Source organism: Taudactylus pleione, unplaced genomic scaffold (genome assembly GCF_031769625.1).
Source record: "Taudactylus pleione unplaced genomic scaffold, aTauple2 ptg000946l, whole genome shotgun sequence".
Lineage (NCBI taxonomy): Eukaryota > Metazoa > Chordata > Amphibia > Anura > Myobatrachidae > Taudactylus > Taudactylus pleione.
Window position 1 is genome coordinate 3,094,223 of NW_028285347.1, and position 17,614 is coordinate 3,111,836.

General features: G+C 45.8%; 1 protein-coding gene across 2 annotated transcripts; it reads right to left on the reverse strand.

The window, feature by feature from the left end:
* Positions 1 to 9,958: 9,958 nt before the first annotated feature.
* LOC148473274 (uncharacterized) lies at positions 9,959 to 17,614 on the reverse strand. Of its 2 annotated transcripts, none has more exons than XM_088459888.1 (5): positions 17,548 to 17,614; positions 15,553 to 15,717; positions 14,556 to 14,744; positions 13,992 to 14,055; positions 9,959 to 12,334 (listed from the first exon to the last, which is right to left on the reverse strand). In XM_088459888.1, exons 2-5 carry the CDS (start codon positions 15,673 to 15,675, stop codon positions 11,100 to 11,102), a joined length of 1,611 nt encoding a protein of 536 aa, XP_088316014.1. In that variant the 5' UTR covers positions 15,676 to 15,717; positions 17,548 to 17,614; the 3' UTR covers positions 9,959 to 11,099. The 2 variants fall into 2 exon arrangements, with proteins under 2 accessions (XP_088316014.1, XP_088316013.1); XM_088459887.1 differs by lacking the exon at positions 17,548 to 17,614 and adding an exon at positions 17,183 to 17,462.

The window sequence follows — 17,614 nt, forward strand, 5'->3', positions numbered from 1 at the left end:
GTACAGGGTCCATACGTGGAGTCTTTGTAGCTTTATTGCATCAGTGCAGGCTGGTGCAATAAAGCTTTGTTTCTACTTCAGGTTCCATAGGGGGTCCACAGGGTTGACCTTGGGGGTATAGCTGGATCTGGATCCACGTGCACCACAGCTTTGCTGCTCCCAGGATGCACTGGGTCCATCCTCCTATATACCCCGCCCCAGCCACAGGCACCTCAGTTTTAGTTGGTGCCCGGCCAGAGTCGGGTCACCCTAGTGCAGGGGGGCTGCTGGGCAGCCCCTAAGCTTTAATTTAGTGTAATTTAGTTTTATTTTTGACACTTTTCAGAGTGACCGCTTCAGACTGTCCATTGGACGTCTAAGCTGCCGCTCCTCCAACCCCGCTGGCGCCGTGACGCCAGTACAGATCTGGGGATCACTAGCACGGGCTCTGGACTGCTGCCGGAGCGCCGGGGACAAGGTAAGCCACGGGTCACTGCTTGCGGTGACCCGCGGGTATGCTACCTTCTACATGCAGTCCTTTGCCTCCGGTCTCTGGGGATAGAGCGGAGGCGCTAGCAAGTGGCAGCGGGCTCCCCCTCCCAGCAGGCATACCCTGCGAGACCACTGGACCACCAGGGAACACGTGCTGGCAGCGGATCTGCGGCTCCCAATCTGCTCACCTGCAGACGCTGCGCTCAGGGCCGCCATCAGGGGGGGACTGCCGGGACTGGAGTCCCGGGCCCGGACCCTGGCTGAATGTGGGGGGGCCCGCTTGGGCCCACCTGCTCCTACCATCTGCCGCAGTAAAGCCTGCAGCGCGCACTGTCCCTTTGACCAGTAGAAAGGGGGACGGCCGCTGCTAACGCCCGTCATCGCCGCTGACCCAGTCCCCAATGGAGGAAGCAGCCAGGACACCCGCCGGCCAAATGTTCAATAAAGTTTGTTTCTTCTGGATTGGTGCGCGTGACATCATGCCGCGCCGCTGGAGGGAGAGTTCGGAGGAGCCCCGGCGCAGGAGGAGCAGCGTCTGCTGAGGAAGAAGCGGAGAAGATGCCAGCGGGAACAACTCGGAGCCTTCTTTAAAGAAACAAGGTAAGTGGTAAAGCGGTGCACAGCGGGCAGGGAGAAAAAAAGCTGGGCAGACTGGCAGAGCACTAATAAAGGGGGCAGAGTGAAGTGGGGAAAAATAATTGGGCAGAGCACTGGATTTAATGAGGGGTGGGGGGTTGGGGGGAGTAAATTTGTGAAAAAAAGCTGGGCACACAGAGCAGAGCACTGGATTTAATAACCGGGGAGGGGGGAGGAGTGAAGTGGGGAAAATGAGCTGGGCAGAGCACTGGATTTAATAACCAGGGGGGGAGTGAAGTGGGGAATAACAGCATGGCAGAGCACTGGATTAATAATCAGGGATGGGGGAGTGAAGTGGGGAATAAAATGGCTGGGCAGAGCACTGGATTTAATAACGGGGGGAGGAGGGGGGTGGGGCCCTGGCTATTTTGTCAGTCCTGGGCCCCACAGTTTCTGATGGCAGCCCTGGCTGCGCTGCACTGGGGAATATGGAGGATTTATCGCAGGATGGGTTGTGTGCCAGGTGCCGTCAGTTACCTGGTCCCTCAAATCCCCAAACTTCGGGACAGGATCCCCCTTGGGTGGTATTTTCTCAGGTGCTGGCCTCCATCGCAGACCGTCTGGTGGTTCCCACTACCATCCCCCATAGGGGGTTACCACAACCCGCCATTTCCCCTTCTCCGGGTGTACCGCAATTATTGCAGTCTCCCCCTGGGCCTCAGACAGTTCATCCATATGCAGGGTTCCCTATGTATGTTCAGTCTCCTTCAATGACGCAGCAGTCCGTCATCCCCTTCCAAAGTCTCCCGCAAGCTAACCCACCATGGGTTGATGTGTTCTCCAATTCGGTCCAGAGTTTGGCAGCCTCATCTTCAGCCTTTCAAACCATGTTGCGTAGTGACAAGCCTCACAAGGCGTCAAAACGCACTGTTCCGTCATCTCAGTCTGCACATTTATCAGACTCAGATGCGTCCTCGGATGAGGGCGAATTGCATGAGGATTCTGATTCCCTGCTCCGGAACTGGAGACGAAGTCTACCATTAATGTACCGGCATAGGTGCGGGCGGTGCGGTCCATTCTGGATATAGAGGATGATGCTCCGGCCCCTAAGTCCAAATATCCCAATTTTAAACAGGCGAAAGTGATGTCGGCTGTTTTTCCTTTATCTGACTAACTGACTGATCATATGGTGGAGGCCTGGCAGTCACCTAGTAAGAGGTTCCAGCCGCAGAAACGTTTAAGCAGTAGTTATCCGTTTCCTGCTAGTCATTGCAAGAAGTGGGAAACACCGCCGGCGGTGAATTCTCACGTCACTCGCCTAATCAAGAGTGCTAGCTTACCAATGTCGTCCATTTCATCCCTAAGGGACCCCACGGGCAGGAATGTGGAGACTTGTTTGAACTTGAAGTCCATTTATTCTCTCTCGGGGGCAGTGTCCTGTCCGTCCATAGCCATCTCTTGGGTGGCTAAAGCCATTGAGAGCTGGGCCAATGTACTGGAGAATATGCTTCCTGAGGAAGCTCCGGAAGTTCAGAGAGCTTTGATTGGTCAGATGAGGGATGCCGCTTCCTATATTGGGGAGGCGTCTTTAGATGCCAGTCTTCTCATTTCTCTGCTCACAGGTCTTTGTGGCTTCGTTCTTGGAGAGCGGATGCGGATTCCAAGAAAGGCCTAGAGGCCTTACCCTTTAACGGGGAAATTTTTTCGGTCCTGACCTGGACAAAATAGTGGATATCTTGGCAAAGTCTAAGTCTGCATTTTTACAATCAGCTGCTGCGCCTTCTAAAGCTCGGACATCAGCCTTTCGGTCCTTTCGGACTCAGGGTAAGTCCAAGGGTCAATCCTTCCTGAGACAGTCGTCAACCAAGACTGCCCCTAAACCAAAGAAGCAGGCCTGGAGCACTAGACGCCCTGCTTCCAAGCCCGAAGATAAGCCTTCAGCCTGATGGTACGGGCCTCTCTCAGCGGGATCCCAGAGTCGGGGGCAGACTTCTTCAATTCGCCCAATATTGGTGCAATACCACCACGGATGCTTGGGTACAAGAGGTGGTCTCTCAGGGGTACGCCCTGTCCTTCCGCTACAGACCCCCTCAACAGTTCTTCTGCACGAGCCTTTCCCAAGATAAGACCAAGGCATTGTTGATCCAGAAGCCATAGAGTCCTTGCTGAAAGCAGGGATTGTTGTTCCCGTTCCGCCATCTCAACGTGGGATGGGTTACTACTCTTCTCTATTTCTGGTTCCAATACCCAATGGGTCTCATCAGCCCATTCTCAACCTGAAATCGTTGAACAAGTTCCTCAGAGTGCCTACTTTCAGGATGGAAACTTTGCGTTACATCATTCTGGATATGGAACCGGGGGATTATATGGTCTCTCTGGATAACCAGGACGCCTACCTCATGTTCCTATAGCGCCTTCACACCAGCAGTATCTGAGGTTACAACAGCTTCACTTCCAGTTTCAGCCTCTACCCTTTGGTCTTTCCACGGCTCCGAGGGTGTTCACCAAAGTGATGGCTGTCATGCCTGCACATCTGCGCAGCCAGGGTATACGGTTTCTGTCGTATCTGGATGACCTCCTGTTGCTGGCCAGCTCTTCGGAGATCCTTTTCCAACATCTACACCTGACGATCGCTTGTCCAAGCGCACGGGTGCCTGATAAACTGGAAGAAGTCCTCTCTCATTCCATCACAGAGGATGGTTCATTTGGGACCCCTTCCAGACTCCAGTCAGCAACGGATCTTCCTGACTCCGGAAAAGGTTGCCTCCCTACAACTGCGAGTGAGTAGTTGTCTAAAGAGTTACCAGGTGTCTGTTCACTCGGCAATGAGAGTTCTGGGGTCCATGGTGGAGTATGCCCAATTTCATTCCAGGCCCCTCTAGGGGCTGATTCTATCCAAATGGAAAGGGTTACCACACCGAACCAGGACTCAGATGCTTGTGGTGCTAGAGGTGTGCCTGTCGATGACCTGGTGGCTTCAGACGCCTCATCTCACCAAGGGCCACCCCTTTTGGATCCCGGACTGGGTCCTGCTCACTACGGATGGCAGTCTCCGGGGTTGAGGGGCGGTGTCGGGTCCCCTTTCACTTCAGGGACGTTGGACAGCAGAAGAGACGGTTCTTCCCATCAATTTTCTAGAACTTCGGGCCGTGTACAGGGCCTTTCAGTTGTCCGGTCACGCTCTTCATGGAAGGGCAGTGCAAGTTCAATCCGACAACGCCACCACAGTGGCGTACATCAACCGTCAAGGAGGGACTTGCAGTCGAGCAGCAATGTCGGAGGTGTCACACGTCCTGTCTTGGGCAGAGTGCCACCTTCCGGCGATCTCTGCAGTCTTCATTCCAAGAGTTCTCAACTGGGAAGCGGACTTCTTCAGCCGTCACAACGTGCATCTCGGTTTATGGTCCCTTCATCCAGATGTATTTCAACTGCTCGTGGACAAGTGGGGACTGCCGGAGGTGGACCTTGTGGCCTCCCATCACAATCGCAAATTGCCAGTGTACGGGCCCAGGACAAGAGAAGCCGGCGCAAGCATGGTTGGATGCGCAGTCAGTGAAATGGACATTTCAACTGGCGTATCTCTTCCCTCCGATAGCCTTGCTGCCTCGGGTCCTTCAGAAATTCAAACAGGACGGCGGCAGGCTTCTGCTGGTGGCACCGGCTTGGCCCAGATGTCCCTGGTACTGATTTTCGGGGACTATCCATAGACGTTCCGTTTCTTCTGCCTCAACATCAGGACCTGTTGTCTCAGGGGCCATGCCTTCACCCGGACCTGGGTCTGTCTGTCTTTGATGGCATGGCTCTCATCCGTCTTGAGGGCCCAGGGTTTTTCCAGCTCAGTCATCAGCACAATGCTACAGGTACGTAAGCCTGCTTCCGCCAGGATTTACCACAGGGTGTGGCATACTTATTTTCAATGGTGTGAATCCAGAAACTATGATCCTCAAGCGTTTCATGCTTCTAGGGTTTTACCGTTCCTTCAGTCTGGATTGGACTTAGGTTTACGCCTCGCTTCATTGAAAGTTCATGTCTCTGCACTTCCTGTGTAGTTCCAGCATAGAATCGCTACTCTGCCTGATGTCCGTACCTTTTTCCAGGGTGTCCTCAGGATTCAGCCTCCCTTTGTTCCACCAGTGGCTCCTTGGGATTTGGCTGTGGTGCTTCGGGCCTTGCAGGGTCCTCCATTTGAACCTCTGGAGTCGATGGAACTTAAGTGGATGACACTTAAGTCTGTTTTTCTCCTGGCAATTGCTTCAGCCAGGAGAGTGTCAGAACAAGGCGCACTTTCTTGCCATTCTCCTTTTCTGATTTTTCACTAGGACAGGGCAGTGCTTCGCACCTGTCCTGGTTTTCTTCCTAAGGTAGTCTGAAATCTCCACATCAATCAGTAGATTGTTGTGCCTGCATTTCAGTCACCTGATCTATCGGCTGGTGAGGTTTCCTTGGATGTTGTCCGTACTCTCAAGGTTTATATTGATCGCACTAGTTCCATTCGCAAATCTGATTCTTTGTTTGTCCTCTTTGATTTTCACAAGAGGGGTTGGCCGGCCAACAAACAAACTTTGGCCCGTTGGCTTCGTTTGGTTGAGGCGTATTCACAGGAGGGTTTACCTGTTCCAGCCTCTGTTAAGGCTCTTTCCACTCGGTCTGTGGGTCGCTCGTGGGCTGCTGGCCGTGGCGCCTCAGCGGTTCAGCTGTGTAAGGCGGCCACCTGGTCTTTCATACAGACTTTCTACGGTTCTATAAGTTTGACACCTTCGCCTCTAAGGATGCATCCTTCGGGCGCCGGATTCTCCTTTCAGCACAGGAGCGTCCCTGCCCTTAGTTGTACTGCTTTGGGACATCCCCAAGGTCAACCCTGTGGACCCCCTGTGGAACCTGAAGTAGAATACAAGAGATATGGTAAGAACTTACCTTTGTTATCTGTTTCTATGAGGTCCATAGGGTCCCCAGGGCGCCTGCCCTGACGCACCTGGCTTCATATGGGCTATGTGGCTGGTCACCGGTTTTCCTTCTCCCTTTCTGTGAGTATGGTTCTCATGTGTTCCATTCTTCCTTCTATCTGTTTTTATCTCCTCTGGCCTTGGCTACTTACCAAATGAGGTGCCTGTGGCTGGGTATATAGGAGGATGGACCCAGTGCATCCTGGGAGCACCAAAGCTTTAACTGCGTAGTGCCCGTGGATCCAGATCCAGCTATACCCCCAAGGTCAACCCTGTGGACCCTATGGACCTTGTAGAAACAGAGATAACAAAGGTAAGTTCTTACCATATCTGTTTTATTACAGCGCAGCACGTGACGTCATGAACGTTATGCAACGCCACACCGCTAGAACGCAGAGGAGCTGTGGGGTAAGTGGGGGGGCTGGCTGGAGAGACACCGTGGGGGCTGGCTGAAGGAACACAGAGCTGGCTGGAGGGACAGAAGGGGCTAGGTATGGAGAGACACTAGGGGCTGAAGGGACACATTAAGGTTGGAAAAACACTGGGCTAGAAACACAGAAGAGGTCTGGGGATGAAGAGATAAAAGGGACCTGGAGAGACATAGGGGAATGAGGCTGGAGAGACAAGTGATCTAGAGAGACGCTAGGGGGGAGAGGCTAAAGAGAACTGGTGTGAAGTGGCTGGGGATTATCCACAAATGGCAGGATTAGAAGGAAAATGTTTGGAGACAGTAATCTTCATTCTAAAGAAACATTACTGATACAAATAGTACCAAATTAGCAAATGCAGTTTAATTATATAAAATTGTTTCATCAGGTGAAGTTCACATTTTGCCCTGTACCAATACTTCTGTTACTATTTATTATGTGGTCGAACCTCTGCTATATGCTGATGACATTGGTTATATTCCTACGCAGACAGGCTTCTTCTGCACCATGTGATCTCCTACACTAATAGTGAATACCGACTAAAGTCACCATGTGGTCAGGGAGAAACAATTTCTTCAGAAAGTTCCCCATTGCAGAGAACCCACATATAGGTAAGGCAGGCTCTCAAGCGACTGGCCTGTACCTGCCAGAGACCCAGGGATGGGGCCCTAAAAAAATTTGTGTACTGGGCCCCATTATTTTTGTTGTCGGCCCTGGTTCCCATTGATAATAATTAGAGATGTGCGGTTCAGTTTAACTCGGATATGTTCGGATCTCAAAAACAGCATCATATTGGCTATCCGGCTGTCACGTGTTTGGATAGCCAATAAGAGAAATCACAACTAATCCGAACTTGGGATAATTTGGCGGTAAGAACCAAATAAAACCGAACCCGCATATCTCTAATAATAATGGGAACTGTGGTTTGCAGTGCTAATTAGCCTTTTGGAGAAGATTTATGTGACATCTCCTGCATTTAACATTTAGTACATAGCAGGGAAAGATAAATAGGCCCCTTGGTTTGGAAAAGCTAAATCTAGGCATTTGGGAAGGAGACTTCATGGAGGAATTATTAAAAGGGGGAAAGCAAGTGGGCGTTCAGACTACACCAAACTGCATGCATTATTTAATCAATATAGTGCATTTATTACAATTTAATATACATTTTGCTCCTACATTCTATCAAATTCATCAGCTACAATTCCTAATATTTATTCATCATAGTAATTTCCCACCGATGTGAGGCATTGTTTACTAAACTTGAGTAATTCCTTTCCGGCCGTACCCAGTCAATTTTTTATTTTTTTATTTAGAAGATTAACATATACTTAGTTATTTTACTAAACTTAATTATGTTGTGTTTCCACATACTCTAATTTTCATCCACAACACTCCTCTACATCATCTCTCATAAAACATATGCATTAATGAGCACGGTTGATATCTTTTTTTTTTTTTTGTTTAACCCGTCCCATATTTCACAGCCCACTAGTACAATTATCGCCAGTGCCAATTATTAACATTTCATCTTCCACAAAAATATTCACAACTTATCATCACCTTATTTACTAGTCTTGTAATTTAATCTCACTAACCTTTAAATTTATCTTATTGTTCCCTCAACAACTAGAGCACATAGCTTCAGAATAGTCATAGCCCACATTGTAACAGTATTCAATAACATTGTCATAAATTAAACTTGCTCTTGTTACATTTAGAATTCTTAGTTCAATTGAACCTTGCTAATTATTGGTCACCTTATCTCACAATACATGAGATTAATCCTTACTCCATTATAATTACATTATTATAATATTAAAAAATAAATCATTTTATCTTTTATCCTATCGCTCAGTTCCATACCACTATAATCTCTATTTATATTATTAAACTATTAGTAGAATCAATTCCTGAATTATGTTTCAGTTACAGTCTATCAAATTTACCTTTAACTGTTGCTAATTATAAGTATTTTAATCTTTGAAAAGTGCTGCTTTAATTAACTTGAAGATCTTGTATTGATCTGCAAACGGGTATGTTGGGTATATTAGACAGGCAAAAGGCAAAATTTAGACAGACAATCAAAATATCAACACCAAAAGGCCAACTGACAAAGGTCGACATTGTCAAAATGTCGACAACCAAATGGCTTGCAAATGGTGAACTAAGCAAATCAGCGCTTCCCCATTCAGTCACACGGCAGCGCGGCTCGTCACATGTCCGTGTCGGTGTACTATGTTTATTAATCGGTTCCATAATTATTATTATGATAGCTATATAGAATAGACACACTGAGCTCCACTAGTTTTTAGATTACACACGGATAGCAAAAGGTTGCCAAATTAATTGCTGCACACTGAAATATTTCTGTAAAAAGATTTTTCTTTTTATCCTTCAAGGAAACTCAGGTATCATCACCATGGATATAAACTTCAAAACAAGTCTGAATTATAATTTTATAATAAATATTTTTTTTATCCACCATTTTGGTGTTAAATTGTTATGAAACAACCTTTACAATAGTTTTGTACTATTGGTGACTGGTTATCTGTGGCAGCCTTGGGTTTGACTATTTGGTTGAATATAAATATTCCTGCTAAAGTATGTCCAACATTACAAGACCAGAATAAATAAAAGTACTATAATCCAAAAATCTGTCAGAATTTATAAACTTGTCAGCCAAACAGACCTTATCCTCCCCCTTCCAAAGCACCATCCTAACCAATGTCCTGTTTCTCTAGATAGCAAAAAACATGAAGACTGTGATACTTCGACAAAAAAAAAAAAAACAGACAAGAGCCACAAGTCAGATGACCAACATTTCATTGTCCTTTATGACACTTTCATCAGGGTGATTTACGTAAAGCACCCTGAAGAAAGTGTCATAAGGACAATGAAATATTGGTCATCTAACTTGTAGCTCGTCTGTCTTTTTTTTTGTCCAAGTACCGCTATCTGCATATTTCTATTTGTGGCAAATATTGCTGACCTATTGGAAGACATCAACCACTCTACCATTGATTGAGCGGTTTGTTTGTTTGTGTGTGTATATGTTTATCTATACTAATACTATAAGAATGTTGAGTCGGTCTGTTTGTTCCTAGTTGGCAAAAAAAAGACGACTGAACCGATTTTTATGAAAACTCATCACTTTTTGTGGTGGAAACTCCTAGAAATAACCTGTACTTTGTTTTATCTTGATCCATCAAGTTAAGCAATAATAAAAAACAAAATGTATTGATATCATTAATGCAAGAGATAGGTGTGGCAGGTAAGCGGTGGGGGTGGGAGAGGTGCTTTGTACCTGTGTTCACTTGAATAGGATAGGCTACATAGCAGACTGTGCACAGGGCACACAGTGACATTGGTGTATATATATATACACATATATATATATATATATATATATACACACACCGTGTGCCCAATGCTAGAATGGTCAGTGCCTTCCAATTTACCAAACATGGTGGAGGATTTGATTCAGAAAACAATATATAATACACATAACGTATGTGGAAAAGTATAACTTTTATTGCTTTCATAGCACAATAAACTTATTTACAAAAATATATTAATCCCACAATTGTTACAGTATACTTTCCAGTTATGTACTAATGCATTTTCATAAGACCTTTTGCGATGAGCGTTGCATCCAGAACTAAGCAAGCTAAAATGTGACCGTACAAATCATTATCCTCATTGCGCCTTGGGAAGTGAAGACTTTTTTGGAAGATCTTTTTTTCTTAAGCAGACTTGTGTTACAACTAGAACACTTACAGATACTGGTAACCAAACCGTATAGCAGCATGAGTAGCCAGATGGTACCAGTCATAACAAAACCAAGTTATTACATTCATTTTTGGGAGCGGTAATCACAACCTACAATTATTAAATTCACACCCTCCACCAGCAACCATTTTATGTTGGTCAATAGAACTGGCTACCATTTTTCTCAGGCTAAGGGGAGTGGCCATCTTAGGAAAACAAGTTAAATATTGATGATTGCTTTTATTAGGGGTACTTTATTTTTTATTTTTAGAAAACTATATGCATGTTTTTTTTTCTCCTCATGCCATAACCAGAAGTGTTGAGTCTGAGGCGGCCTTGAAATATTGTTAAAGTACAGAGCTCACTGGCATTTGCGGTTTTACCTCACATGGTATAGGTAAACTTTATTTGCCCACAAAAAAAAAAAAATTACGTTAATTTCTCAATTATATATTTTGTATTCCCAATACCAGAGGAAGTGTGAATGTGTGAAGCTGTACTGCTTAACTCAAGACTTTAGTTCGGGGGTGGGCAATAAGAGGCCCCCCAGGTAATGATGAACTACACTTTTCAGCATGACCTGTGTCAGTTTTAGCATGCTCTGATAGCAAAACTGTGGCATGACATGCTGGGATGTGTAGTCCCGCAGCAGCTTTAGGGACGCTTAATGTCCACCCCAGCTCTAGTAGGTTGGCCCCAAGTGGCCAACCTACGGAGACGGTTCAACAAGTTCAAACCTACTCTATACACATAATCTAGATTGAAAAACGTTAGGGAGATCGGTTGAAGAAAATGCTTTTCAGAAAGAACTTTCCTTATAAAAAAGGAAAAAATAAAAACCAAAAAAAACCCAAAACAAACATTCCTATCTTTAATATGGGTTCTTACTCCCAAATAATTTCCTTCATTTGAATCACACAACTTGTTCATTTCCATGAATCCTCTGATGTTTAATAAGAGTTGCATTACTATTGAAACATTTCTGACACTTGGGGCACGAGAAGGGTTTCTCCCCGGTGTGAGTCCTCTGGTGTATGATTAGATTTGTGGTGCGGGTGAAACTTTTCCCGCAGTCAGAGCAAGAGAATGGCTTTTCCCCTGTGTGTATCCTCTGGTGTCTAACAAGAAGGGACTTCCGGTTGAAGACTTTCCCACAGTCCGAGCAGGAGAACGGTTTCTCTCCCGTGTGAATCCTCTGGTGAACGACAAGCGCCGATTTCTGGGAAAACCACTTCCCACACTGAGGACACATGGACCTGCTCATTTCGGCGTGACTCCTCTGGTGTTTGCTGAGGAACATTTTTGAGCAGAAATGTTTCCCACATACAGAACAAGACAGGTTTTTCACCTTATGGGCCCTCTGATGCTTCGCGAGATCGGATTTCTGAATAAAACACTTCCCGCACTCCGAACAAGAAAATGGCTTCTTTCCGATGTGACTGAACTGGTGCCTCACAAAATGGGAACGCTGGTTAAAACATTTCCCGCAGGCAGTGCATACAAAGGGTTTCTCTCCAGTGTGGATCATTTGATGCCGCAGAAGAGCCGACTTCAGGATAAAACACTTCCCACACTCAGAACACAGGAACAATTTTTCGCCCGTGTGAATCTTTTGATGCCTCACCAGGTGGGATTTACAGGAGAATTGCTTCCCGCAGTCACGGCAAGCCGCCTCTGTCTCGCTGTGCTCCTCCTGATGTTTACTAAAATCTGAGGTGCTAGTAAAAGACTTGGAGCATACAGAACATTTATACACCCTCCCTATGGCACGTGTCCGTTGTCCAGGCTGATTTGACTTTTTGCCATGAATTGTACCACTTGCATTGACCTTCGCCCTGTTGTCACCATTTCCTGGGTTACACACTAAAATATAAGTAGAGGTGTATTCCGTTGGTATACATTTTGTGTAGCACGTTCCTCCATCTACAGATTGTTTGGGCTCCTCTGTAATCTCAGTTAATGCGTTTTCTGTTTGCGTACATTTCGTTGATGTAGTCTTGCAGTCTGGTACATAGGCCGTTCCCAGGCATTTATTTTCTAATGTGCGTCCTATACAATATTTTTCTACTTCAGTGACCGCTAAATCTTTCCTGGAAGAATGGAGGCATTCAGGCATGTTATGTCTTGCACTTCCGTCCATAGAACAGGCTGTTGGGAAATAAAAAACACAACTGGACTAGTGGAGATTTACAATTAAACCGAAAAACAAATGCCAGCACTTTGCTGTATGGTCGCAATGTAAAACGACTACCGTTAATGGGTATGGATCCCATCTGCAACTATTAGGGGTATATTTACTAAAGTGCAGGTTTTAAGAAGTGGAGATGTTGCCCAGAGCAACCAATCAGATTCTACTTATCATTAATATAGCAGTTTCTAGAATATAATATCTAGAATCTGATTGGTTGCTATGGGCAACAACTCTTTAGTAAATATAACCCTAAAAGTGCCAATGTAGGACATCACAAGTCAAAGGTCACGGTACATTCCACTAGGCGACCTCCCTGCCTACATAAAACATCTTACTGCTGCAAGCAGTGGTGGAATCTGTGTGCGCTGTGGCCGGGAGGGGAACACCAACCCACTGCAATTTGGTACAAATCTTTGAATCACAGGACAGCCCTGTCGAAACAGGACAGTTGGGAGGCAAGTGGAACTATAGTGTCGCTGCCTCAGTGCTCACTCTCACATCTAAAACGATGCTGCCCATAATATACTAATTACCAAAGTACTTTTAACAATGCCACACTTTAGCCTTCAAGCAATAACGGTGAGGTAAAAAGTAAGGCTGTACACTGAGGCTGCTTACAATGTTAAATCATCTTTTAATCTTTAGTTAGGAAATTTTTAAGCGGAAGGAAGCAGTCCAAGGAAGGAAAAGATGGGGCCTAAGCTCCCCCTATTTTAAGGGTTTGTATGCCAGGGGGAGATACAGAGGTCATGCACAGGACCGGTCTTACTAGCTAATGCGAGGGGACACCAGAATGCACAAGAGAGAGTCCTAGGCGCACAGAACAGGGTAATGTTTAGGGTTTGCCCTCTTCCCTGTAGACAGCCAATATGGAAAGTGAGTGCAGACAAACGAGGGGACAAGCTGGATTTGCAGCCAAGAGTATGAATGATTGGATGGAAGGGTGCAGAGCAGTTGTTGTTAATACAACACAAGATATAACAGCTTGGATTTAACAAAGCGAAGCCCTGGGTTAACCTCATTTAAAGAGAATGAGACAGATGTTAGATTAAGAGGTGAAAAGCCAATGATTCTGCACCTGAAAGTCAAGATCCTGACAATGGGTTCCATGCAAAAGGTCGACAATGAAAATGTTGACACTAATGTGGTCAACACCAAAGGGTGGACATGGGAAAATGTCGATGTGAACAAAGTTCGACAGGCACAATAGGTCGTTTTTTAAGGGTTAGATACTTACCGGAGTTAGGGACTAGGATGGACGGTTAGGGTTAGGCACTAGGATGGACAGTTAGGGTTAGGCACTAGGATGGACGGTTAGGGTTAGGCACTAGGATGGATGGTTAGGGTTAAGCACTTACGCCAACAGTTAGGGTTAGGCATCAAGGGGAGGGTTAAAGGTAAAGATTAGGGTTAGAAAAACAAAAAAAGTTTTGACCATTTCTGTGTTGACTATTTCCATGTCGACCTTTTGATCTTGACGACCTTTTTATTGTCGACCTTTTGTATCACACCCCTGGCAACACATCATGACATTTCAAGGAGATCATCCGGCTGAAGGAAGGTTGACGTGACCTGAATGGCACTGACACAACAATACCTGACAATATCGCTTACCCAAAGTTCCTTCCAAATGACCATCTTCACCACGACCCTGGCAACTCTCTGGAGGTCTCCACTCCTACATCAACAAACAGTGAAACACAGACAAATGTTTTCCACAGAGACAACTATACAAACTTCAAAACATTATTCTCTTAATCCATGGCTGTATAATGTCCCATTCCCAGCAGTCCCCTCTCCAGTCATCACCCAGACACATCCCCTGGTGTTACTGTATAATGTCCCATTCCCAGCAGTCACCTCTCCAGTCATCACCCAGACACATCCCCTGGTGTTACTGTATAATGTCCCATTCCCAGCAGTCACCTCTCCAGTCATCACCCAGACACATCCCCTGGTGTTACTGTATAATGTCCCATTCCCAGCAGTCACCACCCAGACACAGCCCCTGGTGTTACTGTATAATGTCCCATTCCCAGCAGTCACCTCTCCAGTCACCACCCAGACACATCCCCTGGTGTTACTGTATAATGTCCCATTCCCAGCAGTCACCTCTCCAGTCATCACCCAGACACATCCCCTAGTGTTACTATATTATGTCCCATTCCCAGCAGTCACCTCTCCAGTCAGCAGCTGAATGATCTTGTTGGTGAGTTCCAGGATCTTCTGGTCATTGTCTCTCTCATGTAGCAGTGAGTGAGGTGGAGGCACCATGTTGGGGCTCTGGGTCCTGCTAATTCCATCAGTTTCACAGGATCTGCTACAGATTGTGTCCTGTTCACTTGATGTCTTCAGTGGCACATAATCCTGAATAATTGAAAAAAATTTAATCTTACTATACTAATAAAATTGTGATTACTCTCCCATCCCTGCAGAGTAATAAGAATAGAACGTCTAGTGTACTTAAATTACTTTAGGTATCTAAAGGCATATATAGTATTGAGCTGGCCACACACAGACATATCTTGTTGGTGACATTGCAATATCTCAAATGATGTCAGCGGCCTCCAAACAGATGGGTGAAGCAGAGACCTTCAATCAAAACCTAATACACTTCTTCCACAACTAAAATCACCTTCACACTCCCACTAAGATTCCTAACCAGTGGCGGATTTTGCCTAGGGACTGCAGCCACAGTAAAATCCACCAACATTCCCAGTGGGCTCCGGCCCCTATGTCAGTATTAGCTGTGAGGGGTTGAAGGACTAACAATGGCTTCCAATTGGAAACACTTCCTGCTAATTACACACCAGACTGGCTGTCCCAGGGGGAAATGTTTTCTTTCCCAGGCCAGAACGTTTATCAGAGAGCACGTCACAGCAGTCTTACTAGGCTTCTAGGGGCTGCAGCTGATGCCCATTCGTGTGAGATCACGCATGCGTACACGGCAGTGCAGTCCTCCTACAAAAAGAATGCTGGAGCCGGCACTGCTCCTAGCCATTTATTGTGTCTTTTGCCATGTGATGAGTTCAGTCAATAAGAAGAGACTTTATATACACTAGTCAGTCACTTTGCTACGTGGCCAGGGAAGGTTTCAGTGTCACCGTTAAGGTTGATTAAACACATGTTTCAACATCTGCTAAAGCAGTGTGTGACGTTCCCAGAGCCTCCTCACCTCTCCAGTCAGCAGGTAGATGATCTCCAGGGTGAGATGTAATATCCTCTCACTCATGCCACTGTGATTGGTCTTCATTTTGGAGGATTCTACTAGCTGCTCTGTAAGCAGGGTCTGCTCCATTGAACCACCTTCAGATTGTATCACAACTTCATTTTCGAAAACCTAAATAGTGAGGCACAGTTAAACATGCAAGGAACGTTTCTTAAGGTGCCCACATCTGATGTGTAAAAGCAGAATTTATTTAAAAGGGTGTCTATAGCAAATAGAGATCCTATGCCAAAAAGAAAAGTAATCTTTTAGCAAATATAGATTCAATTCTAATAACCCATGGCAAATATTAATGTGGAACGAAAGGAAAAAGGAGGAACACTGGATTTGTAATGTACAGGAGAGGGCTGCCTTGCTTTTCTATGACTGTCCAAACAGGTTAATAAGAATACCATTGCAGAGTTGCTTAGTACATATTATCATATTCCACTGAAATCTATCCCAATTGCTTAGAGCCCGATTCCGAGATTTACACTAATGCAATCACGGATCGCAATTGCTAAAATATACTGATGCCTTCCAGACTGGTATATTTGGTACTTGTCAATTAAATGGAACAACTTGAAAGTGGGACTCCGCCCACCTGTTATTCTAGGGAACATTCAGATCTCTTGAAAGTAGGACAGCTGGTGCTACTAACCAAATCCCCAGCTCCACGCAACAAGCTTGTGCCACTGTTTAAGGACATCATTAACAGAGTTGGCCATGTGTGGGCAAAGGAAAGACTATTAGAGAGTTGCAGCAGAGGGGCGGCCTTGTCAACTAGTTTGTGGCAGTGCCTGGCGCTCAACTACAATGACAGATGAGTTTCATTAAGATTAAGAGGTGCCATATTTTTAAACATACATTCACTTTAATACATTTGACGGTACATAGGGCACAGCAATACGCAGTTTTGTTTTTCGTGGGTGTGGGTAGTTGGTAATGATTTACCATAAAGGAGGACATGATACAAAAACTTTCAGAAACCCCATTGTATACAGTATGACAAGTCAACTCGTTTTGTGGAGACATTAAATTGGAATGTTGTCAGCATCCCGGCAGAAGGGATTGTCGACAGTCTAAATGCCGGCGCTGTAATCCCGACAGCAGTCGGGATCCCGGCTCCAAAATCCCAGAAGGTATCGGGGGTTAAGGTTAGGCACTAAGGGGAGAGGGTTAAGTTTAGGGTGAGGGAGGTTAGGGTAGGGGTAAGGGAACTTACCTGATAGTGTCGGCATTCTAACAGCTGGCATCCCATACCCAACCAATTAAATCATCTGTGGTATTTACCACTGTGATCAGCTATTCCCTTCCTGCCATGTGTCAGTATACTGTGTTTAAGCACCTGAAGGTAAGTTTGTCTGTGTGTGTCTGCGTGTTGTATGTGTAAAAGGCACTAATACTGGGGGCACTGTATATTGGTCAGCATTAAGTGGCTTTCTTGTGAAATAACTTCTGCACATGGGTATCCCCCATTTGTAGGAGTACCACTGTTTTAACAAATATGATTTTGCAATCAATTGTTGCAGTGCTATCCTGCTGCTTACAGAAGAGCAATTTACAAAGCAGCTATATAATATACACACAATGCCCATACCTGCACTTCCCCCGGTATCTCAGCACAGCCCTCACTCATTGTCAGCACTGCTGCTGCTCCTTTGCACACAGGGTAAATGCTAAATGCTGCTACAAAGTGCAGACATTGCAATGCCTAGGTCACTGAGCATGCGCAGAAGGCAGACAGCGTCCGGACACACGTCTCAACGACTGCGCATGCGCGTAGCAGCAGCCGAGACCCCCGTTGCCATAGAGATATACAGGCGCCTTTCCGTATCGCTGACGGAGGGTGCGTATTATGCCAACCTAAGGTCAAGCAACCACACGCATTGGTACATGTATCAATGGCGGTTACAGTCTGCCTGTGCCGGGCTAGAACTCGCTGGCATAAATACAATAACTTACACCTGGCGTCTGCGCTTGTCACGTGACTAGTGATCGGTGGTATCACGTGATGAATCCAGGCACTGAG

What these genes read in the sequence shown, in the direction of transcription:
- LOC148473274 (XM_088459887.1), bottom strand. Translation starts at nt 17,221, where the DNA reads ATGAGTGAGGGCTGTGCTGAGATACCGGGGGAAGTGCAG. An exon ending in TTCAGCTGCTGACTGGAGAG is followed by an intron (nt 14,056 to 14,555) that starts GTGACTGCTGGG and finishes TTGTTGATGTAG; the next exon opens with GAGTGGAGACCTCCAGAGAG. An exon ending in TCATTTGGAAGGAACTTTGG is followed by an intron (nt 12,335 to 13,991) that starts GTAAGCGATATT and finishes ATTTCCCAACAG; the next exon opens with CCTGTTCTATGGACGGAAGT.